Source organism: Mucor mucedo, assembly GCF_025094135.1.
Source record: "Mucor mucedo strain NRRL 3635 chromosome Unknown EV154scaffold_19, whole genome shotgun sequence".
NCBI classification, from domain to species: Eukaryota; Fungi; Mucoromycota; class Mucoromycetes; order Mucorales; family Mucoraceae; genus Mucor; species Mucor mucedo.
The window spans coordinates 196,395-221,113 of NW_026252303.1; the positions used below are offsets into that span (position 1 = coordinate 196,395).

The 24,719-nt window shown below is 36.0% G+C and overlaps 10 protein-coding genes across 10 annotated transcripts; 4 read left to right on the forward strand and 6 right to left on the reverse strand.

Moving 5' to 3' along the window:
* Positions 1-90: 90 nt before the first annotated feature.
* Positions 91-708, reverse strand: EV154DRAFT_415559 (COP9 signalosome complex subunit 4; the record flags this gene model as incomplete). Its single annotated transcript, XM_051595680.1, has 1 exon — positions 91-708. A coding segment is annotated over one exon (618 nt), but the record flags the coding sequence as incomplete, so codon positions are not given.
* An 87-nt stretch (positions 709-795) lies between these two features.
* On the reverse strand, positions 796-1,573 carry EV154DRAFT_415551 (uncharacterized protein; the record flags this gene model as incomplete). The annotated part of the gene is made up of 3 exons (XM_051595677.1): positions 796-1,066; positions 1,120-1,223; positions 1,277-1,573. 3 exons carry the CDS (start codon positions 1,571-1,573, stop codon positions 796-798), a joined length of 672 nt encoding a protein of 223 aa, XP_051460569.1.
* A 1,588-nt stretch (positions 1,574-3,161) lies between these two features.
* EV154DRAFT_499494 (uncharacterized protein) lies at positions 3,162-6,009 on the forward strand. Its single transcript, XM_051600480.1, has 4 exons — positions 3,162-3,664; positions 3,720-3,826; positions 3,879-5,709; positions 5,764-6,009. The coding sequence occupies exons 1-3, from the start codon at positions 3,515-3,517 to the stop codon at positions 5,578-5,580; spliced, it is 1,959 nt and encodes a 652-aa protein (XP_051460570.1). The 5' UTR covers positions 3,162-3,514; the 3' UTR covers positions 5,581-5,709; positions 5,764-6,009.
* A 51-nt stretch (positions 6,010-6,060) lies between these two features.
* EV154DRAFT_499496 (nucleotide-sugar transporter-domain-containing protein) lies at positions 6,061-7,488 on the forward strand. Its single transcript, XM_051600481.1, has 3 exons — positions 6,061-6,099; positions 6,175-6,491; positions 6,552-7,488. Exons 1-3 carry the CDS (start codon positions 6,096-6,098, stop codon positions 7,344-7,346), a joined length of 1,116 nt encoding a protein of 371 aa, XP_051460571.1. The 5' UTR covers positions 6,061-6,095; the 3' UTR covers positions 7,347-7,488.
* Positions 7,489-9,182: 1,694 nt separating this feature from the next.
* On the reverse strand, positions 9,183-10,757 carry EV154DRAFT_499501 (uncharacterized protein). The gene is made up of 3 exons (XM_051600482.1): positions 10,593-10,757; positions 9,938-10,448; positions 9,183-9,873 (listed from the first exon to the last, which is right to left on the reverse strand). Exons 1-3 carry the CDS (start codon positions 10,716-10,718, stop codon positions 9,245-9,247), a joined length of 1,266 nt encoding a protein of 421 aa, XP_051460572.1. The 5' UTR covers positions 10,719-10,757; the 3' UTR covers positions 9,183-9,244.
* A 556-nt stretch (positions 10,758-11,313) lies between these two features.
* On the forward strand, positions 11,314-13,549 carry EV154DRAFT_499506 (uncharacterized protein). The gene is made up of 8 exons (XM_051600483.1): positions 11,314-11,555; positions 11,624-11,849; positions 11,916-12,043; positions 12,097-12,206; positions 12,262-12,350; positions 12,412-12,481; positions 12,544-12,560; positions 12,620-13,549. The coding sequence occupies exons 1-8, from the start codon at positions 11,391-11,393 to the stop codon at positions 13,504-13,506; spliced, it is 1,692 nt and encodes a 563-aa protein (XP_051460573.1). The 5' UTR covers positions 11,314-11,390; the 3' UTR covers positions 13,507-13,549.
* A 1,348-nt stretch (positions 13,550-14,897) lies between these two features.
* EV154DRAFT_542536 (uncharacterized protein) lies at positions 14,898-16,136 on the reverse strand. Its single transcript, XM_051604524.1, has 3 exons — positions 16,017-16,136; positions 15,699-15,964; positions 14,898-15,646 (listed from the first exon to the last, which is right to left on the reverse strand). The coding sequence occupies exons 1-3, from the start codon at positions 16,119-16,121 to the stop codon at positions 14,917-14,919; spliced, it is 1,101 nt and encodes a 366-aa protein (XP_051460574.1). The 5' UTR covers positions 16,122-16,136; the 3' UTR covers positions 14,898-14,916.
* A 2,534-nt stretch (positions 16,137-18,670) lies between these two features.
* Positions 18,671-19,119, forward strand: EV154DRAFT_108244 (uncharacterized protein). Its single transcript, XM_051593888.1, has one exon. The coding sequence runs from the start codon at positions 18,762-18,764 to the stop codon at positions 19,020-19,022; it is 261 nt and encodes an 86-aa protein (XP_051460575.1). The 5' UTR covers positions 18,671-18,761; the 3' UTR covers positions 19,023-19,119.
* Positions 19,120-20,136: 1,017 nt separating this feature from the next.
* Positions 20,137-22,453, reverse strand: EV154DRAFT_499511 (uncharacterized protein). Its single transcript, XM_051600484.1, has 3 exons — positions 21,016-22,453; positions 20,417-20,956; positions 20,137-20,361 (listed from the first exon to the last, which is right to left on the reverse strand). The coding sequence occupies exons 1-3, from the start codon at positions 22,190-22,192 to the stop codon at positions 20,261-20,263; spliced, it is 1,818 nt and encodes a 605-aa protein (XP_051460576.1). The 5' UTR covers positions 22,193-22,453; the 3' UTR covers positions 20,137-20,260.
* A 698-nt stretch (positions 22,454-23,151) lies between these two features.
* EV154DRAFT_560653 (uncharacterized protein) lies at positions 23,152-23,939 on the reverse strand (the record flags this gene model as incomplete). Its single annotated transcript, XM_051605623.1, has 3 exons — positions 23,152-23,445; positions 23,502-23,632; positions 23,924-23,939. The coding sequence occupies 3 exons, from the start codon at positions 23,937-23,939 to the stop codon at positions 23,152-23,154; spliced, it is 441 nt and encodes a 146-aa protein (XP_051460577.1).
* Positions 23,940-24,719: the final 780 nt, after the last annotated feature.

A 24,719-nucleotide genomic window follows, 5' to 3' on the forward strand; every position in this document is an offset into this window, starting at 1 on the left:
TCCACCATTAATAATAAAATTTAATTAGATATTATTATGAAACGATAATTTATTTACCCAGTTCGTTCGTGTTTATTATATTTACAATTTTTACGCCATGGCATTGAAATTCGACAAGACATACTCCGGATGATTTGACTGAATGGTACCAATAACAGCATCAATATCCTGACAAAGTGCTTGGATAGCGGTATCCCATTTCATAATTTCCAGCATTGATTGTTCAACACGAACGTTTGTTTGGAAAGTACCATTAGCAGCTGCAGCTGCAGCACTGATAGCATTGTAGTCTGCAGCTTGCTCTTCTCGCGCAGCACCGCCCGACTCAAACGAAATTAATTGATCCAACTGGTCGATACTACCTATCATACGATTTTCACTAATCATACGAGCGGCTACATGTTCTGCTTGGTCAGTCGAAACATTCAATAAAACCGCCAATTCACCTATGGCAATATTATTATAAATTTTAGATGCTGATAATAAATTGTGCTCAATGATAGCACGATCAAAAACAGTGGTATTATCTGCTAAACGAGCTAAGTGATGAGGGCGTAAAGAAGCTGCAAATTCAGATACTTCATTGGGTCTGATAACGCGCTCCAGATATGTCTTCTCTAATATCGAAAAAGATGATAGATGATGCGTGCGTTCATCCTTGTACAATGTGGCCAAACTACGAGAGCGCTGAGGTCCTGCTCCTGCCAATACAGCACATTGAACTGCTGCTGTTCTATATAGGAATTCATGAATTAAAACACGATATTTTCTTGAAGAAAAATAAATATGTCATGCTTACAAGCAAAGAATCCTTTCATCCTCCTCGACTTGGCTGACATAACTCAATTCGTGATATTTTGAACAAGCTTCCAGAAATTTGCGTTTGGAATCCAAAATACGAGCTTGCGATAATTTGAAAGTCAAAGTTAACAATGTATCCGTTTCTGGGGTCATTAATAAGGATGCCCGGTTTAGATAAGATTCAGCTTGAGCCGCTTCGTCTTCTTCTAAAAGCAATCTCACAATACGAACATACACTTGTAGTTTGTAATCGTCAGAAATAGCACTATATCACAAAATGAGAACGAATTGTATCATGTTTTACATTATCATGCTTACCGATGGCCTGAATCAAGTGGAATACCTTGCAATGTTTTTGCAGCTTTCAGGTAATCTTCTTCTTCTTCGTATACACTAGCAAGTTTTTCTCTTAATTGAGAGAGCTAAGCTATACATGTTAGTGAAAGGAGTTTAGACTAAATAATCCTTCACTTACAGATTCCTCAAAGCTAACAGCACGAGGTTGAGCGCGTTCAATAGCATATAATAACAACTGCTTCTTTACGTTATGATCGGTAATCTTGTCGTTAAACAATCCAATAAATTCGGATAAAAGTTGCCTTGAAATGACCAAACCAACTTGTTCGTCCAAAACAGCTTCAATATAATCTTGAAGTAGTTGAGCCTGATCAGGACTTGAAAGAATTTCATTTGAGATACTGCGAAAAGCATCAAGTTTCTCTTTTTGTTGTGGAAGTGAGATGCAATCCTGAAGTCGGGACTCGATATTCATTTTGTTACAGGAAGAGAGGTAAAAAATAATGGTTTCATTATGTGGAGGGTAAATGCACTACAGACGCGTGTAACCCGAAGTTAACTGAATGCAGTGTCAAAAAAAAGAAACAATTATTTTATCGGAAAAAAGGGTGTCGATATCTAGAAGATCTTAGAATATAGAATATTGATGATGTTTAGTACTACACAATTTAGATGTTCAAATAAAAAATAAAGCTTTTTAAATTTTCAATTTCATATGAATATTTTTACATGGCAAGCGTTCATATGTCTTATCTACAGTATACGATTCCTCGTGTAATATAAACGTGACAGAGAAAGTGGAATGCAACCTCTGTCTATAATAGTCATACATTCAATCACAAAAAACGGCACCATATTCAAAAAGAGAAGACTTATAAATGATGGTATTTTTGCCATATTTTCATTGGAACCGCACTGAAGACTCTAATTTTCGTTGATCAACACATTATGGGCGCTTCAAATTGTAATCGATGAAGGCTGTTGTAAGGTTGATGAAGGTTGCTGAAGGCCGTTCCAAGGTTGATGATGGCTGCTGAGGGTTGCTGAAGGATGACTCTTCAATATGTAATATTAGGTCCGACAATTCTCAGCTATTGTTGCAACGGCAGATACTTGTGTGATACCGGTATTATATTTTTTGATGATTTTTTTATAAAAGCTGGTGTATTAATAATTCTCGGTAGTGAATGAGATACAAGAAGGAAATAAATTTGTCATCTAATTAGTCCTTGTTGATCCTACCCTAACCAATCAAACCCCATTTAATCAAGCTTAATCCAATGATTTGATAAAGTACATTCAGGTATATAATAAAGACATAAATATATCTTGTTAGTACTGATAATATGTTTAGTTGTACGAACCGGTTTGACTGCTTTTTGATGTGAGCTAGTTAGGAAAAAAAAAGGTTGATATATAATTGATTGCTACGGTATGATCAAACTAACCTGTATCCATAAGCAGTTTCGTGTAATTTATTTCCTTGTAATAATTCTAAAGGATACAAGTGGATTAATACATGATTTCCTGTATGTTTATCCCAATTTTATATTCTTAGCAGGTATAAGAAGCTTTAAAACTGCCGTGTTACTATGTACAATTCCCCTATCCCTACAAACAATGTAAAGACACGTATCGAAAGTCGTGGATACAGAGGCTTTATTTTAGTGACGTTTTAGGATTTTTAGGTATACTTACTTAAATAATCAACAAATGTGCTTCTATTTCGAAAACAATTGCATAATTGAGCGATTACATACTTCATCACTGATCAAAATTTAAAATTAGTATGCTCATGAAAGTTACCCGGTACCTCTTCTGCCTTAGTCCAAGACACGAGCTGATTTTGATACGTTGTTTTGTTTTGGTTGGAAATGTTTTGTGACCAAGTCTGATAATTTACTCGCTAAAATAACATTATTGTACTTTAAACCTGGACGGCCGTTATCATTTCACTTGAAGATTATATCGTCTTTATACTTTGGCTCCCAAATAGTGAAATGGTTTAATTTTTGAAGAGGCTGTATAATGCCTAATGCACAAAGCAACCCGGTAAAACAGAATTTCCTTAAAGGGGGAGTTTCATTCATGTGTCTCTGAATATAAAATTTTATAATTTTTTTTTTAAATACTTCTTTCTCATTCCTTCATGTCTACTTTACAAAAACGGTCGAGACATGCTTCCCTGATACCTAAAGCTAAGCCAACCGAATTAAATAATTGGGTAGATGACCGTAAAACTCGTAGTTTGTCAGTGCCTGACTTGCACAGGTTAAGAAACGAATGGGATACATATCAGCAATCCGATACTATACATTCAATATCAGAATCAATGCTACAGGCAAGAAATTTAGTGTGCATTCATTTACTAACGTTGCTGATAGTCATACTATAGATTGACTTGTTAAATATTCGTATGGATTGTGACATAAAAAAGCCTCAAATTAGATTAAAAATGGGTCCCTCAAGATATTTCTCAAAGAGGTCCGATAGTGTCACAGGCGATTGGAACGAAGGTTTTTTATTTCTTGTGTCGTATCATGCCCAATTGTTTAATACGGTTGAGGTAACTATTCTCATATGGATTAGCTTCAACAACCTGACTCATTTATTTTTATTAGTTCGACTTATACGACAAGCCACACAAGCATTGGCCTACAACAAAGCATGTTGGAAAAGCTAAATTAAGGTTATCCAAACTCGAAGGAAAAAATGACGTCTTTGTAACGTGAGTAGATATTTACGTTTGGTACAACACAATGCTTAAAAATATTAGAAAGTTTTTTGCCCATATACGAATATCGTTCAAAACGTCTACTGCCTTCTGATTTTCAGCCTACCCTATTAGAGACAGAATGGATCGACCAGGCTAGTATACACAATAAGGTTGGAGATCTAAGCTTGATTGGGTCTATACAAATACGGGTTCGATACAAGTTTCAAGAACCTGTGCACGAACTGATACCTAATCGCAATATTTTGGCAGACGACGAACCCGCATTTTTGTCACCTGGATTACATCCACTTACTACAGCAACCACTCGCCGTTCTTCCTACGGTCGAGCAGACTTAGCACAAGATGAGGAATACGTCGATAATTTATTTGAGAAACGACTTACACAAGTGATGTCTGCGCATATACCTTCAGAACAGAGCATTGGAGCACACAAAAAGAAGAAACGTAATTTATTTCAACTGCATCGAAATGCTTCTTTTCAATCCATTGCAAGTTATCAAATGCACTGGATACATGGTTTATTTTCTCCTGCAAAAAAATTGCCAAATTCGTCAAGTGGTAGAAGGTTTGGCTTTTCTCAAAACGATTCTGATGATAACAACCGATTCAATCCGGATGGTGAGGATGACCAAGAAAGCGAATCGAGTTCTTTGTCTTCTTCTGCTCCAGTATCTGATCGTTTCGCTCATGGTGCACGTAAAAAGGCACAGCATATCATCGACAGTGTGAATTTTGGTGATAGGAATTTCGCTTCACAATGGATGGCAGATTCATTTGAGGATGTTGCTCTATCTCATCCGATTGTAGATAAGCTTATTGGGCTCGTTGTGAGTAAACAGACACAGGCCATGGTACGAGCGATTATCAAGACAGCAAACTCATTTGGTCAAGGGTTCCGTGTAACAGGGATTAAGTTATTAAAATCTGCTTTATTAGTTCAGAGTTTCTACGAATCTTTACCCAGACCTGTGGAATCTGCTTCGATTACGGATATTGAAGTGATCGATGACGCATGCCATTATTTCGCTTTTGCTCTGGTTGCGTATGGATGGCGTGGATTATGTTACATTGGTCCCTATGGACAATATGCTCGTGGTGCCCGAGATCGCAGATCCAACCGATTAGCCATCATTCGTTTTTTACAGATTGACCCAGAAGATTTGTTGGGATACGAGTATGCATTAAGAAAGGGTGCTTCTTTTCAGCCGAGTTATTACGTCGCGTTGGATAGGAAAAGGGATGCGATTGTACTTAGTATTCGGGGTACATGGAGCTTATATGATGCGATCACAGATTTGGTATGTGAATATATGCCTTGGAAAGGAGGTCTAGTTCATTCGGGTATGCTGGCATCTGCTCAGTGGTTTTATACAAACATTATACCGCAGATATTTCGATATATTCATCATCATAAACTGGAATTGAAAAGCTTTATTATTACTGGACACTCTTTGGGAGGAGGAACTGCAAGTTTACTGACAATGATGGTAGCAGATCATGTTCAAGAATTGCGGAATTTAGCAGACAATCAACAATTTAATTTTCATTGCTATAATTATGCTCCTGCTGCAGTGAGTTCACCAGATTTATGTAATATGTACCGAGATTATATCACGAGTTTTGTTTGTCAGGATGATGTAGTAGGTAGATTATCTTATGGTACTGCCATGAAATTAAAGGAGCTTGTATTGGATATGATTAGTGCTTATGAAATGTTAGGAGGCTTCAGGACGGTGAGCTTTTAATCAATGATCCTAACAGGAGTTGTACTCATAAATTTTTAGGCCATGACTGATCCCAAGGCAAGAAAATTGTGTTTTCAAATAGCCAGTCAACGTCGGGAAAAACTTGATGCAGACTCGATGTACCCATCTGTAAGTGTTTAAAAAAGAAAAGTATTTATATCACATTGAATGACCGAATTACAGTTGTACATTCCTGGGCAAATTATTCATATCCAACGAAAGGAATCAACTTACTCTTTACACTATACCACACATGTAATTTCCAATGAAATGAAACTGACAAAGACATGCATCGAAGACCATATGATTTCCGCTTACCAGAATGCTTTTGTTGCACTACGAGAACAGTATCACCCTTAATGCTGAGCATAGTAATAGAAGAAATAGATTAAAAAAAACTTTTAATAAAAGCGTCACACAGTGGGCTGGTGAAACAAAAAAAACATAAAAAAAAAGAAGTATTTAGCCCTTTTTTCTTTTCTTTTTTCCTCTATTCTTTATACATCAAAAAAAAAATGGGTAAAAGAAAAAATCATAGCATACACGCTTTTTTTAAAAAAAAATAAAAACCTATATATATTAACAATGATTTAGGTTTATTAAATATGCTTAGTGGGATCCCTATAAAATATCTCTCGCTTATTATCCTTGTGGTTCAAAACAGTGCACTCATCTTGGTCATGCGTTATACCCGAGCTAATGTAGAAGAAGACAAGTTATATTTAGCATCTACAGCAGTTGTCATGAGTGAAGTTATCAAGTCAACCGTGTGTCTCGGCGTACTTTACCTTTCTCCGGAGTCTCGTAAACGTTCACTTAAAAGACTTTTCTCACTGTTAAATCGTGAGCTTATATTAAACTGGAGGGAATCAGCAAAACTTGCATTTCCTGCTGCATTATATCTTGTTCAGGTAAATACAACCATTATAGGAATAATTAGGTGAATTTGAACTGATTGGACCTCATTTTAGAATAACTTACAATACGTGGCAGCTTCGAACCTGGACGCAGCTACATTTCAAGTGACTTATCAACTAAAGATCTTGACTACTGCCTTCTTCAGTGTCTTGATCCTTAAAAGAAACATCTCAAAATTAAAATGGATGGCATTGGCTATTTTGACGATTGGTATTGCGCTGGTTGTATTACCAAAGGGAGCCTCTACGGCATTTATCACATATATCACAGGAAATACAATCACAGACACAACAGTCGAAACATCAAGTGGCGGTAATCAATCAAACTTGCATGGATTTATTGCAGTTTTAACCGCCTGTTTCTTATCCGGTTTGGCAGGTGTTTATTTCGAAAAAATTCTCAAGGCACCAGCATCGACTCATAAACCTGTTCCTACTTCTGAAGAAGATGCCGACGAGACTAAAAAGATGCAAGAGGAGGATATGGATGATGAATTGGCTGCTAGTAATCAGATCTGGATTAGAAACATTCAAATGTCATTCTTTTCTGTTGTTTTAGGACTTGTCTTTGTTGTTATGCTTCAAGATGGTGTAACAATCGTAGAAAGAGGTTTTTTTGTGAATTACAATGCTTTGACTTGGACTGTAATTGGTATTCAAGCCCTCGGTGGATTGATTGTGGCTCTGGTAGTTAAGTACGCCGATAATATCTTGAAGGGCTTTGCAACAAGTATTAGTATTATTTTGTCTTCTATAATTAGCGTGTGGCTTTTCAACTTTACTTTTTCGGCCCCATTTTTACTGGGCGCAGCACTCGTTATATACGCAACTTACTTGTACGGTTTATAAAAAAGAAATCAAATAACAAACAATAACATTCATACCCCCACCCCACCTCTTATTTTCGTCCTTTTGTCCTTTTGATACAGGGTGTTTCGAAATTATTTACGCACTTTTTGAAAATAAAAAACAAGCACTAACTAAAAATAATTTCAAAATTTGGGTTTTCTGTTTAATCAATCATACTGAATATCTACAAAAGCCTTGCAAGTCATTTGTGAGCACATTATTGCAAGCTTCCCTAATATTGGAAGATAATGTCTCCTTCTTCAAAAGTGCCTCTCTCTTTATTTTACTTTTGCATACTGACCAAAATTGCTCAAGGCGAGTAGATATGCGTTATGTAAAGAATTTTTTGATGATTTTATTAATTGTTAATTTTTTTGTTAATTTGGCCAAATAATAAATATAACATAAAACTTTTTTTTGCTTTTGCTGTGGTATGATAATTTTAAAGTTTTCCAATGTGTAAAATATTATGTAATCTTTTTTTTTACAATGGAGCCCGCCTCCACTATCATAAGATCATTGTGGTAGTCCAAAGGCTAATATCAGGAGTATCTTCGATTGGCGTTGTTTCACGATCTTTTTTAAAAAAAAAGTGCAAAGCAACCCATTTTCTTACACACATCCCGCCACAACAGCTTTTGAAGAGGAGTCCACACTTTAATTTCGGCTATTTTTGGATGGCTTCAAATTAAATTTCAGACTACACACTTACAGATAATTGTTACAAAAAAAGTTTTTTTCAGTCATTTTTACGGAGCTAACTTACGGGTGTGTAGGGAAGCATCGTATGCGACTGCTCACAAATCCACCGTTTCGGTTAATACTTTAGAAGCCACAATATTCTTTCCAGTGTTTTCTTTTTGCGTTTGTTTACTTTTAAACATTATAAACTCAAAGCGCCCAACTAATGAAAATATTTATTACCTTCTTGAGGGCATTCATACATATGTAGCTGTCCCAGGGATATATTTTAAGGATAATGTCATTAAATACCATCTTTATGATTTTAATTAGATACAAGTAGAATCAGAAGCAATATATTTTGAAGGATACATATCCTATTTTAGGCTGTCCTATTGACATCTTTATACTACGCAGCCGATAAATAACACGAAGCATCCTAAAATTAAAATAATAACTACGTAACATAGCTCCAAGCAATCTAAAATTGCATTTATTACTGCATAAGGTGTTTCTTTATTTACACTTTGTAGTTTTACCGAGTAAATGATCTTATAATAGATTATGTGCGCTGGTAATACAATATCTTTTCTAATAGAACATTGCATGATAAACAAAATCTCACAAACAAAGGAGATCTTTCAGTGGCAGCAATGTCAGGCGACTATTTTACATTTTTTTTTTTTTTACTTTCCTGCCATCAATGGTTTTAAGTATGATATTTATTCGTATTGCTGATTGGTGAATTTCAATGTCTGCTATATTTGGTTAATACACGTGTGGCAAAAGAAACTGAATTAGAGGACTGTTGTAAAACATCTCTGAAATACGTATCCATATCGAAATAATGGGTAAATATTCCTCATTTATACTATAATTCGCACGTTTTTGTTACATGACGTAGGGTGTGTACAAATTGATTGGAAAGAATGCTTATATGAACTGATTTGTCGACGGGACTAAATAAACGAGAGAATGACAAGAAAAATTACTGGGATGACTCCCACGCTTATCCATATAATGGACAAGCTGCGAAAGTATGCTAACGATTTTTATATCAAGTGTTTACGGGTAAAAATAGTTTTTTCTAAAAGACATACACGTGCCCTGAGATTCAACATTTTTATATCAACATTGAAGTATGACAACAACAAATAAAAGGAAAGTCTATTTGGGTTTGATTTTATTAGATGTAGTAAGGAGTAAAGCGAGGAGATTTACAATTCATTAGGTTTACTGCTGTAATCCTTAACATTAGGTTTATCAGAAATATAGGCCATCTCATTTAAGTTTCCAGCACTCGTAGGAGATGTAGCCTCATTAAAATGCTTTGGTGTATCATAATACTCATGTCGTGCGTTATCATATCCAGGTTGATAAGCATTATTATCATAATAGCCATAATCAGGTTGTGCTTGATTTTGATAATCAGGTTGGGAGTGTTGATAATCTGCTTGGTGAGCATAATCGTGGTGTTGATAGTCGGCAACTGGGGCTTGATGTTGATAATTTCCATCTTGGCTATATCCTTCTTGACTATACCCACCTTGACTAAACCCTTCTTGGTAATCGGGATATTGTTCACCATAAGCAGGTGTGGGTGCGTAACGACGAGTGTTATCAAAAGGAGAAAGTGGTTCGGTTGAAACTACTGTGGCTGCTGTGCCAGCTCCAGCTCCAGCAGCAACTGCAGCGGCAGCTGCGTGAGAATGGTTAAAATCGTTCTGATTCATATCAATGGTGTAATCATCTTGAGTAAATCCCTCCTTGTTACGCTTTGTACGCTTTGTACATCCACCACGGCGATTCATCCATGTCAGGATACCGCCAATTAAAGCAAGTCCGACTAAAAAGGAGAAATAAAAAGATAATCAGTATTAAGTCGGTAACAAAATTACAATAAACCTTACCAACACCACCAACCACAGAGCCTGCAATTACGCCTGTCTTGCTACCAGTGTCGTCTGAGCTATCGGGGGAAGCGGTAGATTCGGGTGCACCGGAAGATTTGGATTGATGTGATTGGGTAGGACTACTCTTGGAGCCAGTACCAGCACTAGTAGGGTCTGGAGTGCTGCCTGGTTTGTTAGAGGTAGTAGCGGTTTGGTCTGCTTCTGAGGAAGAGTCAGGCTTAGAAGAAGAGGCGGCTTTAGTAGTAGTGGTGGCTGCTGGGGCACTAGTAGGTGCTTGGGTAGTGGTAGCAGGAGCTTGTGTAGTTGCAGGTGCTTGAGTGGTAGTAACAGGCGCTTCAGTAGTAACAGGCGCTTCAGTAGTGGTAGGTGCTTCGGTTGTATCAGGTGCTTGAGTGGTGGCGGGAGCATTTGTAGTAGCAGGTTCGGTTGTTTTAGCTTCCTCAGTAGTAGCAGGTTGGACAGTGGTGGGGTCAGGAGCAGGAGCACTGGTGGCTTGCGCTGTTATAGACTTTGTAATGGAAGATAACAATGAAGTAGTTGTAGAATCAATGATATCAGATGTTGTTTGAGGTGTTAATGATTGAATAGGAGAGGAGGAAGGAGGAGGAAGGTCAGTCGTCGTGGATTTCGAGCTGTCTGTTGTTGTACTTACGTCAATAGCGGTAGTGGTTGGTTCGATTTCTGTAGGTTTAACAGTATCATTGGACTGAGCATGTACTACAAGAATACAAAAAAGCAGTACACAAATCGACAATTTATGGACAGATGAGAACTTCATTTTCGGTCCAAAATATATAAATGTTAAAAGAAAGGGAAAAAGACAAAAGAAAAAGAAAAAAAACAACAAAAATAGCTCTTTTAATCTATTTTTGACTAGATAAAAAAAAAAAAATGAAACTTGCTCATTCAACGTCTGAGTTTCTTGGCAAAACAAATATTTTTTCGAGTCCGTTTGACCCGGTCGTTTTGGTGCCTGTTCACCTGTCAGTTCACTTATTTCGGTGTGTTAGCACTTTTCATGTAAACATATTATAAACAAATATTAGACTTTATAATCCCGTTTTGTAAGATTTACCAAACAGATCTGTTTGTTTCAACCTCATGACGTCAAGTATTGTTTATCTCTTATAAGAGAAAAAATGTACCAGTATATGTACGTATGGCTGCTAAGCAACGTTACTGTGGAATAGTTACAAAATTCAGTTTCCCTTTGAAAAAAAATTTCTCGGTTCCTGAAATTTTTTTTCAGCATTGTTCTCAGTCATAACGAATGGCAGAGTCAGATCAGCAAAGAAAAAATTCCTGTCGGGATTGGCTCTAAGCGTGAAATTTTCATGAGTTGTACCACCCATTAAATATTTATTTTGTTCTCACTCTCAAAAAAATTCTCATCTATTCTTTTCTTCTCCCTCACCACTTACCCAACACCTTCCTTCCTTTTGAATTCCTAATGAAAATATCTGGGCTCTCCATTGTTCAGCTCACGCTTGCTTCAATAGTTTTGCTTCCTAACTCAATTTTAACTCAGACAGCAGAAGAAAATGCTATTTTCTCGAGATATTATTTTTCACCTGTTGTAAAAGATGGAATCGTATATATCTTTGGTGGCTCCAATGTAAGAGCTTATAATACATATGTGAAAACAAGACAATAAGATACTTACACTTGCCATCATCATTGAAGCAAACTCTAGATGTTCCTTTCCTCAATATTGCAAATGGGCTTGAAGACACCAATAACCCTGTTTGGAATTGGTGGTCCGCCCCAAAAGACGATAAATTAAGACCGTTTGATAGAGGTGTAGCTTACCTCGGTGCTAATGATGAAATATTCGTTCAAGCTGGTGGACTATCAACTACAACCCTTGAAAGTTTAGTCAATTTCAAAACCAATGGCCAATGGGTGAATGGTAAACCTTTCTTTCTTCAACCCAAACGTCTGTAATCGAATATTTTTTTTTCTATTTTTTTCGCAGCCACCACAGTTGGTAGTCGTCCCTCTACGAGTTTAATGACTGCCACTGTAAATCCATCGACTGGCATTGCTTATTATTACGGAGGACAACCTTTAACAGATCATAGAGTTGATATTAAAAAACATGCTGTAGGTATTCCCTGCCCATCACATTTACTCTTTTCACTAACGGTTTGGATTAGCTTTCATCTTTTTACAGTTTTGATACATATTCAAGTCGCTGGACAGCATTAAATCCTACCGCTCCCGCAGCTGTGCGTCCAGGTCGTAATTCTCATACTTCAAATATCATGTAAAGATTGAAATTATACTGTTGAATTATCAGACTAAAATCCTATTTTTGATAGTAACAATCAAATGTTCATTATGGGTGGTCTTACAGATGGTGCTAATGATACCGTCAGAACTGTCCAAGCAGACTTCGAAAGTGTTCTTGGTAAAACAAATTTGTGGAAATAGATCAACAAGGCACATGCAAACTAACTATATACTCATAGTTTATGATATCATTACAAACAATGCGATCTCCGTAACTACTCTTGGTGATATTCCAGGCGCTAGACAAGGGTAAAATCACATTATTTATTCGATGAATCAATTAACTAACTATTACTTTTTTCTCTCATTAGCTACTCTACTGCTTTAGGTAAGAATGCTAAAAAAAATATTGTCAGCTGATGGCACTAAAACTGGTTATTATTATAGGTTTAGATGGTCATTCTATTGTTATTTATGGTGGATACATCTTTGATGGAACAGCCAATTTTAACCCTGCTCCAAATGATGTGTACGTGCTCGATACTTGTACGCTTACATGGCGCAAACAAGAAGTAAGCGGTACATCACCTGGAACATTGTATGCCCATAGTGCTATCAACGTTAACGATTACATGATCCTTTTGATGGGAAAAGTATCAGATGCAGAATTCAATGACCATATCTATATTCTTGATATGAAACAATGGAAATGGGTCACCAGTTTCACTGCCACCGCTGATACTATTCCTGGTTCTGAATGCCGATTTGAATTACCTAACGTCAATTCTACAAATTTTGTTCCTTATAGTTATGATTTTGGAGTTATCGCCAATCCTCTCACACCCTCTGAAAAAAAGAAGGTGAATGGAAAAGGTTTTGGTATTGGATTCGGTATTGTGGGTGTTTTATTGGTCGCAGGTGGTGTCTTTTACTATATGAGACGTGTACGCAATAAGAAATCTAGAGCTTTGAATCCTAGATGGATGCGCACTATTCCTGCACAAAAAGATAGCAGCTATAGCAATGATCGTGATTACCCATTGTTTGTTTATAACAAAGAATTAGATAATGACAACAATAACAATCCCAACGCCCCCCGTAAAAATTCCGGTGCATTTGCCCCTAACGGTGTCCGAACATACACTGCCTCAGATCACGAGCAATGGGAACAACAATTGAACCAGGAAGCTGAGAATCCTGATAATACAGCACGTCGTCACAGTGATATCTGGAGTCGTATGCGTGGTTTGAACGACGCCTCTGTTATTAGCGACGAAGAAGTTCAGCACAACCGTAACCCTAATCATACCTCTGGTAAACTCGTTGATTTTTAAACGAGCACTTTATCTTTAATAAAACATATCCATTCCTTCATTATTTGATTTTTTATAGCTATTGTAATTAAGCGAAGCGCTCTATTTGCGCGGATCCTGTTAGCACATAACAAAATACATATATTTTGCAGCATGATCTTCATAAATGATATGTTCACTCCTTTAACAAGACCAATTAATCCTGTCAGGAAGCATACCGTTTATAAGAAACCACGCATTTATCTTGAAAAATAATGAATTTGTAAATCCAGGTCTAGACTCTGTCGATGTTTAAAAATGCTCCGCACAAAAAATAATGCCAAGCTAAAATACCTTCCACGACTTTTGTGTTTACGTAGCTGCTCAAAACTAGATTGCTTTATATTTTAGCCCTCATTCGGTCAATGAATTTTTGGCTAATGATCGACGGTACGTTTTTTAAACTTATGACGTGATTGCTGGGCTTGTACAAACGGAGAGATTTCAAGACAATATTCAGAAATGAAAGAAAAACTTTTTTCAATGCGAACCAAAGGTTCTAGCCAAACAAATGACGCCTGTAACAATTCTAATCCTTATTCCTAAGAAAACCCGTATTGTTTGACTGACCATCGATAGCCTTCACTTGAGTGTGGATTCAACCTCCTTTATGGTATTCACGCTTCGAATTCAGAGAGCTGTTTGTCACAAATACTTGATGTAAAATGCTTAGGTTCATTTTAGTTCTCAAATCTGTACCCTTCTACTTAATAGAGCCAGTGATAATAAGACATGAATAACCAACCCAGCATGTGATTATACAGGAATTTGTTCCTGACGACCCGACTTTTTGCTTGTTATTATGATCTTCTCAACATCGTTAAAAATCTTTGTCTGAATAGTATGTTTGTTTCACCCGATTTTTTTTTTTTTTTTTTTTTTTTTTTTTTTTTTTTTTTTTTTTTTTGCACTTGCCTGAAAAATATTCTTTTACGTCTGAAAGCATTTTTGAGTCGGTCCGAAATATTTTTTATCTGTCTAAATTTAAAGTGTAAAGACAATAATCAGTGTAATTTACATCGGTAGCCTAATTATTGAGCCACTCATAGAGTATCGATGCTTAAAATTACGTATGTAAAAAAGTTGCCAGATTTCAGGAAATACATTAGCACTCATACAATGATCTAAATTGCTGTTTATAACAAGTGAGAGGGAACTTAGACAGATTATTAAAAAGTTGATGCCTATCCAGCTTTTGACGTTAAATTAACTACATCTTTTTCAATGACAGTTGCACGATTAAAAACCTTTTGCAGCCGTGTCTGGACAGCTGGAGGGGTAATCCAACTGCCTGAATGGTTATCTAAAATGTTGTATCACTTGTATATTTTTTAATGGTTACAATAAAATGGAAAATTTTATTGAAAAAAATTGGGAAGTAAAACGAAGTGATTAAGCTTGAGCAGCAGCGGCTTTTTCTGCCAAGTCCTGTTTTCTGGACTTGCTCTTGGGATCAAAATAAGGAGCTTCGGCTTGAGGTGTAACTCTCCAACCATGACGCTTACCGATATCGAGGTAATCGAAGATGGCATTATGTACTGTAGAACGGTTATCCCATACAGCAACACTGTTTTCTTGCCACTTGAAACGAACTTGGAAATCGACACCGCCAGCAATGTGTTCAAACAAGTGCTTCAAAATAATATCAGACTCACGTTTTGAAAGACCTACAATAGAGCTGGTAAAACCAGGTTGGACAAAGAGCGCTTTCCATCCGGTGACAGGATGTGTACGAATAACGGGATGAGTAGCTGTCCAGACAGAACGACGGACAACATGGCCAGCTCTGTTAGCTTCATCTACCTGCTGTTGACCAGTATGTACGGCTTCTAAGCCTTCAAGAAATTTTCGGAAAGGAGGTGAAAGTCTGTCGTAAGCACTATAACCAGAAGCCCACAAAGTATCACCACCAGCAGAAGGTAATGTATCAATCTTAAGTAAAGTTAGACCGGCAGGCTGATTCTCATAGGTGACATCAGAGTGCCATCCATCGGCAGCAGTTCTCAATAAAGAAAAGTCAATTCCACTAGCCGACTTGTAATTCTTGAAGGTGTTGGTATCGAAATAGACTATATGAGCCTCAGGAACGCCTTCAGGATGACCAAAAGTATTATGAATATGACTATATCAATTCATTAGTAAAGAGAATATTTTGATTTAAATTTCGTACTTACGGAGGTCCGTAATGCTTGATAAATTCAACGCCTTGATAAACGTCAATATCTTGATCTCTGAAGAAGACAACACCACGTTCAGCAACCAATAAAGCCAAATCATCCTTTTGAGTGTCAGTCAATGCTGATAATTGAAGACCGTGGATTTCAGTACCAATGTGGGGAGTAAGGTCAAAGACCTTTTCTGCATTCTTTAAAATAGAGGCCTTTGTGGGATCAGCACGATGTCCAGGATCTTTGTGCTCGAACAGCTCGAGGTCAGGATACTACAACTTATGGTTAAATATTTTGTAATGCCCAAGAAAATAGAATATGTACCTTTGTTTCTGGATAAACAAGGTAAGGACCTTTCTCGCGGGCAAGAGATTGTAAATCAAGCTTCTTAATTTCTTGGATAATAGCGTCAGTATTGGGAGGAGACATTTGTTGGTGTTGTTGTTGTGGTAGAACAATTATAGAGAAAAAAAACGTCAATGATGTTTTTATCTTTTATATACGAGCTTTTTTTTTTAAATACGCAATTTTTGCAATATATTTTGTCAAATAGCTCTCAGCAAAGATAGTACAGATATCATCAAATTGCATAGACATAATGACAATGGCGCAATTTGGTTGATTCATGCACCATATAGTTTTTACAGCTGGTAATGTGACACATTCTTTTTGCTAATTGAGTGACACAAAGAAATCGCGGGGTAAAAGTTTCCGCAGTGGAAACATACACACAACATAACGTTTGCAAGTATAGTAATTGTTGGTAAATATCCCATTTTTTGTTTAGTAAAATTGCTAAGCTATGAGAAACGTTTGCCAGTTTATAATTGATAAAAGCTTAAAAATAATACACGCACGCAATCAGCAAAAACCATGACGCAACATACCCAAGGTCTGGTGTATTACGTGTTCACACCATCCAAAAATGACGAATACTAGAGAGAAGATCTACCGGTATTTATTTACACCATCAGTTTCCATATACAAATATATACTACTATATGTAAATTTGGCTTGTGCGACATATCTGGAGATATCCACCCGCCTTAAATTAATAACGGGCTCTACCAAAACTCTCGACATCGCTAGACTGGTGTGTTGAGAATGAACTGGATAAGTTGAACCTATTTATAATCAGCATATGTGTATTTAAAGAACTGTAAAGCCGATGCCCGACCCACTTTTTTAAATTATATATCCTCTTCGGAACGGAGGAAGGGGTAGGCCATCTCGGGAAACCAGTGAGCTGAGGCTAATTAATAGGATGTTTTTAGCCACGTTATGATCTTGGTTGACAGTGTTAGAGTGGGGGGATACCCCTCTTGGCTTTACGGGGTTTATACAGACCACTGCTCCTTCAAATCTTTGTAATATGTCTTCTGGAAGTACAACTTGTTTTACGGTTGTTTTAAAACAACTAGAACATATTACAGTTGATGCATATTTATCAACAACCTGAAACAAATCTTGTTTGTAACTCCTAACCATTGATAGATCTGGTGAAAGGCTCCTTTGGGTAAGACTTCGTTTATATTTCGAATTTCGATGCTAATCTCCCAAGAATATACAAAGCCATCCTTTTTTTTAGGCAAATTAAAATCCTTGCAAAGTTACTTTCGATGGTTTTAATATAGATGTTGATATGATTTTTTGTTTCGGATTTTTTTTTGTAAGTATTATTTGTTTAGATATTGATTGTCTACTTCTTTGGTTCTAGTAGCCTTAGCTCTCTTTTTTTTTCTAAGCATATTAATAAAGTTTGCACAGTTTATGAATCCTACAGTTAGAAAAGATGGTATCTCTTGTTCTTTAAATGAGCTGGAGATATATTCTCCCCTTTTCTAAGCTATCAAAAATTTGAAAAGGGCTTATGATTTTAGATATAGAGTCAGAAGACCCACTACTGTTTATTGTCGCGATTGGAATAACTCCAGAGTCCATGCCTTGTACAATAATACTTCCATCTTGGATCTTTTTTATCATATGTTCTAAAATACCGTCGATCTTTTGGCAGAAAGAGAGGATGAGAAAAATAAGGCTTCCAAGGTTTGAGATTTGAAGATGCAATCTCCTAATTATCTAGTACGTTGTTGAATACTCATAACGACATTTGTGACACACTTTTGTGTTGACATTGCCAAAACATTATACAGTCGTTGGCCACCACTAGTGTTCGAGCTTTTCGATCTACCATTGATCTTGCGCCAGTTAAACAAAGCTCAAAACGAGTTTTTGTACTCGAGCATGCGCCAGTTTGTTTTTTATTCGAGTGACCATCGAGCTAGCACCGAAATTATCTCGCTCGGCTACATAATTGAAAGTGTTCACTTTAAATCTAAGTACTTGAACGAAGGTGATTTTCATTTCAGCCGTATCGCCGGTATGCGTACTATACAAGTGATGAAGCATGATTTTTCTATATGACAAAAGTTTAGCTTTGTCATGATACATTTTGGTGGGGAATGTAAGAAATGTCTAGATCTTTGTATTTTTTTCAAACGTATTTTTTAACCTTTTACAATATCGATTACTTTCATTCAAAAAAAAAAAAAAAAAAAAAAAAAAAAAAAAAAAAAGTGAGTGAACAGGTCTAATTTATAAGATTATAAAAGTGTGCTAATCAGCTTTATTCGTAGACTGATAAGCAGGCTCTGTTGGAGGATACCGATGAGGCGACCTTTGTGTATCGATTTGGTATGTTGACGTGCGTCTTTTGATAAAGCAAATAGTGTAGGACTGCAGAGTTTAGAAGGATCAGTTGGGTAAAATTTAGGAAACAAAAGAATGATCAAAGGGTTATTTGAAGTGCCTATCAACGCACTGCAAGAGTACTATATTATGTTTGTTTCTGTACGTAACAAAATTCAAGTCTCTATTGAGTTTAAAAAATCATTATTTATAAAATCGTAGGCCGATTAATTTTATTGTTGTTTCTTTTTTTGCACAGACATGTCTAGAAGGGAGAAAAAACCATGGGAACACATTCAGTCTCAATAAAACACCTGATTGGAAAGGCAAAAGATTAAAACGTGAAAATGACAGCGTAGGAGAGTCCAGCAACTCAACTAAATGACAAAAGTCTACAGTCGAAAGGACCAATTGCTGTTCACTGCATTGAAAGAAGAATATAATGATAATCTATATCACTGTATAAAACAATCTATCGAGGCAAAGGAAGATATAGAAGATCTCAAACGGTTCATCATATCTTCATCTCGAGTTTCAAAAGGTATGGTCACTCGTGCGGAAAGAAGAATTAATGCTGAGGCTGCTGAAATCGAGCATTTGATAGCCAGGAAGAAGAAAGAAAGGACAGGATTCGAACGCTGAATAGATCTTGTAAACAACAACTTTGACATTATCGCTTCAAACATCCGAAGAGACATTAAAGGAAAAGATTCTAGAAGTGGTACGGGTAGTGCTAGTCAAACTGCAAGTATTGTTTCGTCATCTACCACATCTTTAAAACTCACTGAGAATCACAAAGAGCCGCCCTTGAGGTCTTGTAATAGCTCATTATCTCCACTATTAAGATCAAACTTGCCTCTTGATATCAAGCAGGAGTTTTTGATCGCATTCGTAATGCAACTATTTCTGCGACTGATTACATTTATGAATATAGTTTACAAATGCTCAAATGTATACTGGTATTTAAAAACACTACTTTTGTGATGAACAGAAATAACAATACTTCACTCAAAATCTAAGTAGCCCTTATTAGCTTCTGATATATTGACAGAAGTATACCATGAAGAATGTTCAGAATTCTGTCTTCCTCCTCCCTTAGATCATAATTTATTTTCGATGTTTAATAACTCCATTGGTACAGACTTGCAAAAGAATTAAACCGAAAAGACATTCACGATAAGTAAAAATAATTATAAAGGAATGGGAAAGGCAGAAAATTGTACAGTCACTCCTGATTTACTAAACTCAGGAAAAAATTGCTTTCTCTGGAACAGACAATGGTCTTATATCTATGACAGATACTGTAAATGTTTCGTTGGACAGGTTTAAATTTCATTTACAATTGTATAATAAGTTTTCTGCGTCAACAGAGGGTAATGATGCATCAAAGGAAAGTAGTTTTATTGGTTGGTAGATGCTGACTATTTTTTTTTTTATTTCTAGATGCTCATGCAAAAGAATCACAGTTAGACCCATTAGAAATTTAGTTACCAAAGAGCTATCGAATTTACGCTAAAGATGGTAGTGGAAATAAGTCATAACGGCAAGGATTAGTGAGAGAGAGAAAAGAAGAAAGACGAAATAGGGATAAAGATTTTGAATATTGAATCTACGATGGCCAAAAACAGCATAAAAAACTTAAGTACGGTCAACAAAAATGTAACCGAATGGAAGCAAAACATGTCTTCCAATATTGATACGCTCTGTAATTTTTGTAATTCTCCAAAAAGATTGAGAAAAAGAAGAACAAAGAAGCTCAAGAAGCAAAAGTATGCTGACCGGCTTTTTCAAAAAGAAAGGTATATTTATAAAAATAATAATAGATATAATGATTTGTAGAACACTAAAGACGAAGTTTTAGATTCTGCGTTACCGAATTTTTACACAACCACAGATACATCTTCGGGTCGTACAAATACTCCTCGATTGGGTGAACATGTAAAATAACGATGACCATTGACTGAACCGTCATTCTTTCCAACTATGTAATAATAATGGTAAATATAATGCATCGCATCTACTGCTTTAAAGATTACCTCGGCGATCAAGCTCAACCCCAATCCAGATACCTTCGGAAAAGTTAACTCGGCCAATAAACATTACAGTTCCAACAGTAAGTACGGGTCGTCTGGTTAACTGTACTCGTCTGTTCATGCCGACTAATGGTGCACTGACTTGAGCAGCACCTGTAGAGAATCTTCTTCTTTGTTTCATTTTACCCGAAAATGACTTATTCGATGATAATCTAACGTGCGACCAAGAAGAGCTAGTGGTATGAACTGTGGAAGCAGAAGCGTAACGATTTGATAATCTTGGGACTGTATCATGGTGGGAACTGAATCTCTTTAGAAATCGCTTTAATTTTTTAGCAAAAGAATTTGAGGGGTTTGAATTGGTGGGTACAATTATACGTCTTGAAGTTGTCGTTGATCTTGATGAATGCCTTGATAATCCGTTAGTATGCGTTGAAGTTGAAAGGTTTAAATCAGGGATGGAAGGAATCAAGAAGGAAAATATGCCACGACTGGATAATGGATGACTGGAACTAATAAGCGATTTCGGTCGTACATCAAGATCTATAATATAAACAAAATGGATGTGAGTAACAAACATTGAACCTTGTTGGATTAATTACCATCTGCTAATAACTTTAGAACATTTTTTTCAAGCTTGTCAAGACCACCATTTTGACGAATATCTCCGATCCTTCGGGTGATGTAACATAAGATCATTACCTTTGCAACATTCAATATGTGTTTAACTTGATGATTATATTCCACAGCATGACGTGACATGAGATCGCATGCAACGCCTTCATATAAGATGCCTACATTACTTGAATCCATTTGATCTTCTAAAATATGTAACAGTAAATATTCCAAGAAATCAAAAGAGTAAGTAATACCATCAATACATGATAAAAGAGCAGGGTATTGGCAGCAAAAGAAATCGAAATGACGAGCAATAATGAGAGTAGCTTTTGATTGGACTGACGTTAATGTGGCATGCAATGGTTTACTCCAGGATAATAATGGGTCATTTGTAGATAAAATATTTGAAGCCGAGAAACAAGCATAAAGTGATTCGATTGCATTTGATTTATTCACACGATACAATATTTTTTGAGATAAAGCCTGACTAACATCTTGTGGTAATTGAATTAACAGCTTCGCCATGTGACGTCCCGTCCAATAAGTGGATAAAGTTTTTTCGGGATCATTTGCTAATACAGTCATGACCCTTTGTGTCATCTGAGCCATTTTTTCGTCTTGAAATTCAATACCTCGAATGCGACAAAATGAGAATAGTTCAGGAACATTATTAATGCAAGTATTACAATAACAAAGACATTTATGAACGAGTTCGTACAAGCTTTCTATCAGTTGATTACATAATGTATTCATGCCAAGATAGTCTGAGGCAGAATACATACTACACAATTCTTCCACTTTTTTTGGTGTGTTAATTTCATGTTTGTACATGTAATAGATGATACTATCAAATGCATTACTATCGATAATGCTTGATGGTAGATAAACTAGGCTAGCTTTGGATTCAATGAAATTTTCACCAAATAATGCTGCGAAATAAGGTGATTCGTTATATAATACTTTAGTATGGCAGGACCATTTCGTTCTTTCTTTGATCTCTTGTTGATCTTCTAATTCGTTCGAACTGACACTTGTACACCGTTCTCCTCTTGCTATTTTATTCATAGGCGATTTGGACTGTGATAATCTTCTTTTAGCTGGTACTTTTTGTGTACCTAATGTCACAATGACATTACATTCTCCATATTGTTCATTCATCATTACTGAAACAAGGAAAAAGAAGAAGAAAAAGAAATTTTAAAGGAACAAGAGAAAGTTTATCTGGGAAATTTCTTGTGATCCTCTGGGAATTCTCTTTTTATAATTGTCCCTTAAATGTAGTTGCACGAATCATCCTCTAAACACTCACACGTTATATTTCCGTAGATCTATTTGTTTGATTAAATAGAATGGTTTATTTTGCAAAAAAAAAAAAAAAAAAAAAAGAACACGAGACACTGAGCAGATTTAATTTAAGCTTTTCGAGCCTTATTGGATGCTGCACTTGGTAGATCGCTTTATTAAGTGAAAAGTATATCTCAACCTCCTTCCGAAGCAACACCATGGCGATGCATGGTACCATTCGTTCTTATCCACATATAGGTGTACTGTTTAAAAAAAGGAATTCAACTTTCACTACTAATTTATCAGCAATATATATTTCCTCCCTTATTATCCTCCTTGATTTAAAATAGCAAAATATCGTTCTTGGCGGTAAACTGCAATTTCAACCAGTCTGGTCTGTCATATTAAAAATAAACTAGCCTAACAGCTTGTCTTATTTCTGTCAACAAAAGTGTCACACTTGTCTTGAACAATCAAAAACCCTTTTCTTTCACAGATGAATCTTTAATCGTCTCTTGACAAGGCTCTCATTGCTTTCATCACGTTTATTTTGTTTACTAATCTCACTAGATCTCCTATTTTTGTTGTAAAGTTCTTCATTTAATTACAACTAAACCGCGATTAATGTCAATGTAATGGTAAAAATATGTTTTAAAATATGCTTTATATTGCACACAGGGTTTATTTGAAACAGGTGTGCACATGAGCAACTAACCAGCCAAAAAAAAAAAAAAAAGGGCTCCCTGTATGAGCCTTGGGCTTTGGCTAATGAAATAAGGGGGGATACAATATCTACTATTTATTATTATTATGTACAGTTGTTTGTGTCTGATAGTCTATTCATAGATATCTGGACCAGTGGGTGATTGATGACCAGAGGTAGTGTCCAATTCAGGCATTTCTTCAAACGATAAATAGACGATGATGACTGGTACCTTTTTGTTGATTTCCACACTATCTAAATCTTTATCTTTAACAGGATCCCATTGTTCAACAACAGACACACTTCCAATTTGGGTATATTGATGCAAAGTGCCTTGCATCTTTCTCTTCACTATTTCAACAACGGTGACCGTTTTATTCACATTTTGACCTTGGCCTACCAGGATAATATGAGGTTTTTTATCCTCCTATCCAGTGTTAAAATGATGTTGTGTAGACGAGTTTATTTTCTATTTTTTTTTACCTGCAGCAACTTGATACTGACGTCGACATAAGTAGGGATTTTGCTATAACTTATTCTTACTTCGTTATCAGCAGGGGGCTTCTGATTGTCTGTAGATGCCACATTTTTAGAACTTCTTTTATAGTCTTCCACTAAAGAAGATGATTAGTATATTACAAAATATAATGTAATTGGAACATGCAGGTGTTTCAGATTAGTTTGGGTTTGTCTCATTTATTTCAATCTTTTTTTATGTTCTCTGTTACTATTTTTTCACTATCCAGTCTAATATGCATACCATTATTGGTAACCTTTTCGATTTTTGAAGTATATAAAAAGAAAAGATCGTGTAAAGGTACATGATAATCTTTCTTTTGTCATCCACCCAAAAATTCATTCTAACGAATAGCTGGGTTCATTAAACAAAAGATTTCCTAATATACCAAAATGTTGGGTCATCCTTTACCGTCAATATGCTAACTGTGACATAGGCGGTCTAACAATGACTGCAAGAATTTGTATAAATACGCATTCTCCTGTGTTTAATCTAAGTTTGGCCTTACGTCCTTCATTCACATCTAAAAATGAAGAACAAGATTTCAAACTGTGGGGTTTTTTTTCGGATATAAAAAAAAGTGTCGACTGGTGTGTGCATAAAACAGAAACGAGAGAACAAGACTGAAATATCGAACCTTTTACGTCTTCATCATTAAACCTGCATTAACCATTTGACAGTACTTACTTTTGGTTGGAAACGCGTAGAAATTAAGCAAAAAAGCAAAATTAAAAATTTTTTACTTGACATTGAGACGATTCCCGCAATTTTTTTAGACCAATTAAATTTATTTTTGGATGATCTCATTTATTTTCTAGACGAATTAGTCCAACAGGTGTGATATATATTTAGACGAGTGTGGTAACTTTTTAGGCGATTTTTTTTTTTTTTTTTTTTTTTTTTGGTAGACCTTTTTATTTAAAAATCTATTCACTATACAATTGTTTAACGAAAGATATGATACTGTACTATAGTAGACGGTCACGAACGGCACTTTAATAAAAGTGGCGTGTACCCCTTTTAGTGATGTATATTACTGCTACAACACTCCTTTTTGCCACTTTAGTTTAACCGAGGACATTGATGTTACAATCAAAAAATTCTCTAGATTTCCGAGTGTTTTGTTTTTGGCCTGGAAAAGAAGTAGATGCTAATCTCTATAAAGAACAGGATTTATTGTTTGA

Coding starts and splice junctions, on each gene's coding strand:
- EV154DRAFT_499494 (XM_051600480.1), top strand. CDS start 3,515: ATGGATTGTGACATAAAAAAGCCTCAAATTAGATTAAAAATGGGTCCC. Junction 3,665..3,719: donor AATTGTTTAATACGGTTGAG/GTAACTATTCTC, acceptor TATTTTTATTAG/TTCGACTTATACGACAAGCC. Junction 3,827..3,878: donor AAAAATGACGTCTTTGTAAC/GTGAGTAGATAT, acceptor AATATTAGAAAG/TTTTTTGCCCATATACGAAT.
- EV154DRAFT_499496 (XM_051600481.1), top strand. Junction 6,492..6,551: donor CTGCATTATATCTTGTTCAG/GTAAATACAACC, acceptor ACCTCATTTTAG/AATAACTTACAATACGTGGC.
- EV154DRAFT_499501 (XM_051600482.1), bottom strand. CDS start 10,718: ATGAAGTTCTCATCTGTCCATAAATTGTCGATTTGTGTACTGCTTTTT. Junction 10,449..10,592: donor CAACCACTACCGCTATTGAC/GTAAGTACAACA, acceptor TCCATTACAAAG/TCTATAACAGCGCAAGCCAC. Junction 9,874..9,937: donor CTCTGTGGTTGGTGGTGTTG/GTAAGGTTTATT, acceptor TCTCCTTTTTAG/TCGGACTTGCTTTAATTGGC.
- EV154DRAFT_499506 (XM_051600483.1), top strand. CDS start 11,391: ATGAAAATATCTGGGCTCTCCATTGTTCAGCTCACGCTTGCTTCAATA. Junction 11,850..11,915: donor CAATGGCCAATGGGTGAATG/GTAAACCTTTCT, acceptor TTTTTTTCGCAG/CCACCACAGTTGGTAGTCGT. Junction 12,207..12,261: donor TCTCATACTTCAAATATCAT/GTAAAGATTGAA, acceptor TATTTTTGATAG/TAACAATCAAATGTTCATTA.
- EV154DRAFT_542536 (XM_051604524.1), bottom strand. CDS start 16,121: ATGTCTCCTCCCAATACTGACGCTATTATCCAAGAAATTAAGAAGCTT. Junction 15,965..16,016: donor TTGTTTATCCAGAAACAAAG/GTACATATTCTA, acceptor CATAAGTTGTAG/TATCCTGACCTCGAGCTGTT. Junction 15,647..15,698: donor ATCAAGCATTACGGACCTCC/GTAAGTACGAAA, acceptor GAATTGATATAG/TCATATTCATAATACTTTTG.
- EV154DRAFT_108244 (XM_051593888.1), top strand. CDS start 18,762: ATGACAAAAGTCTACAGTCGAAAGGACCAATTGCTGTTCACTGCATTG.
- EV154DRAFT_499511 (XM_051600484.1), bottom strand. CDS start 22,192: ATGATGAATGAACAATATGGAGAATGTAATGTCATTGTGACATTAGGT. Junction 20,957..21,015: donor TCTAAAGTTATTAGCAGATG/GTAATTAATCCA, acceptor TTTATATTATAG/ATCTTGATGTACGACCGAAA. Junction 20,362..20,416: donor GGTTGAGCTTGATCGCCGAG/GTAATCTTTAAA, acceptor ATTATTACATAG/TTGGAAAGAATGACGGTTCA.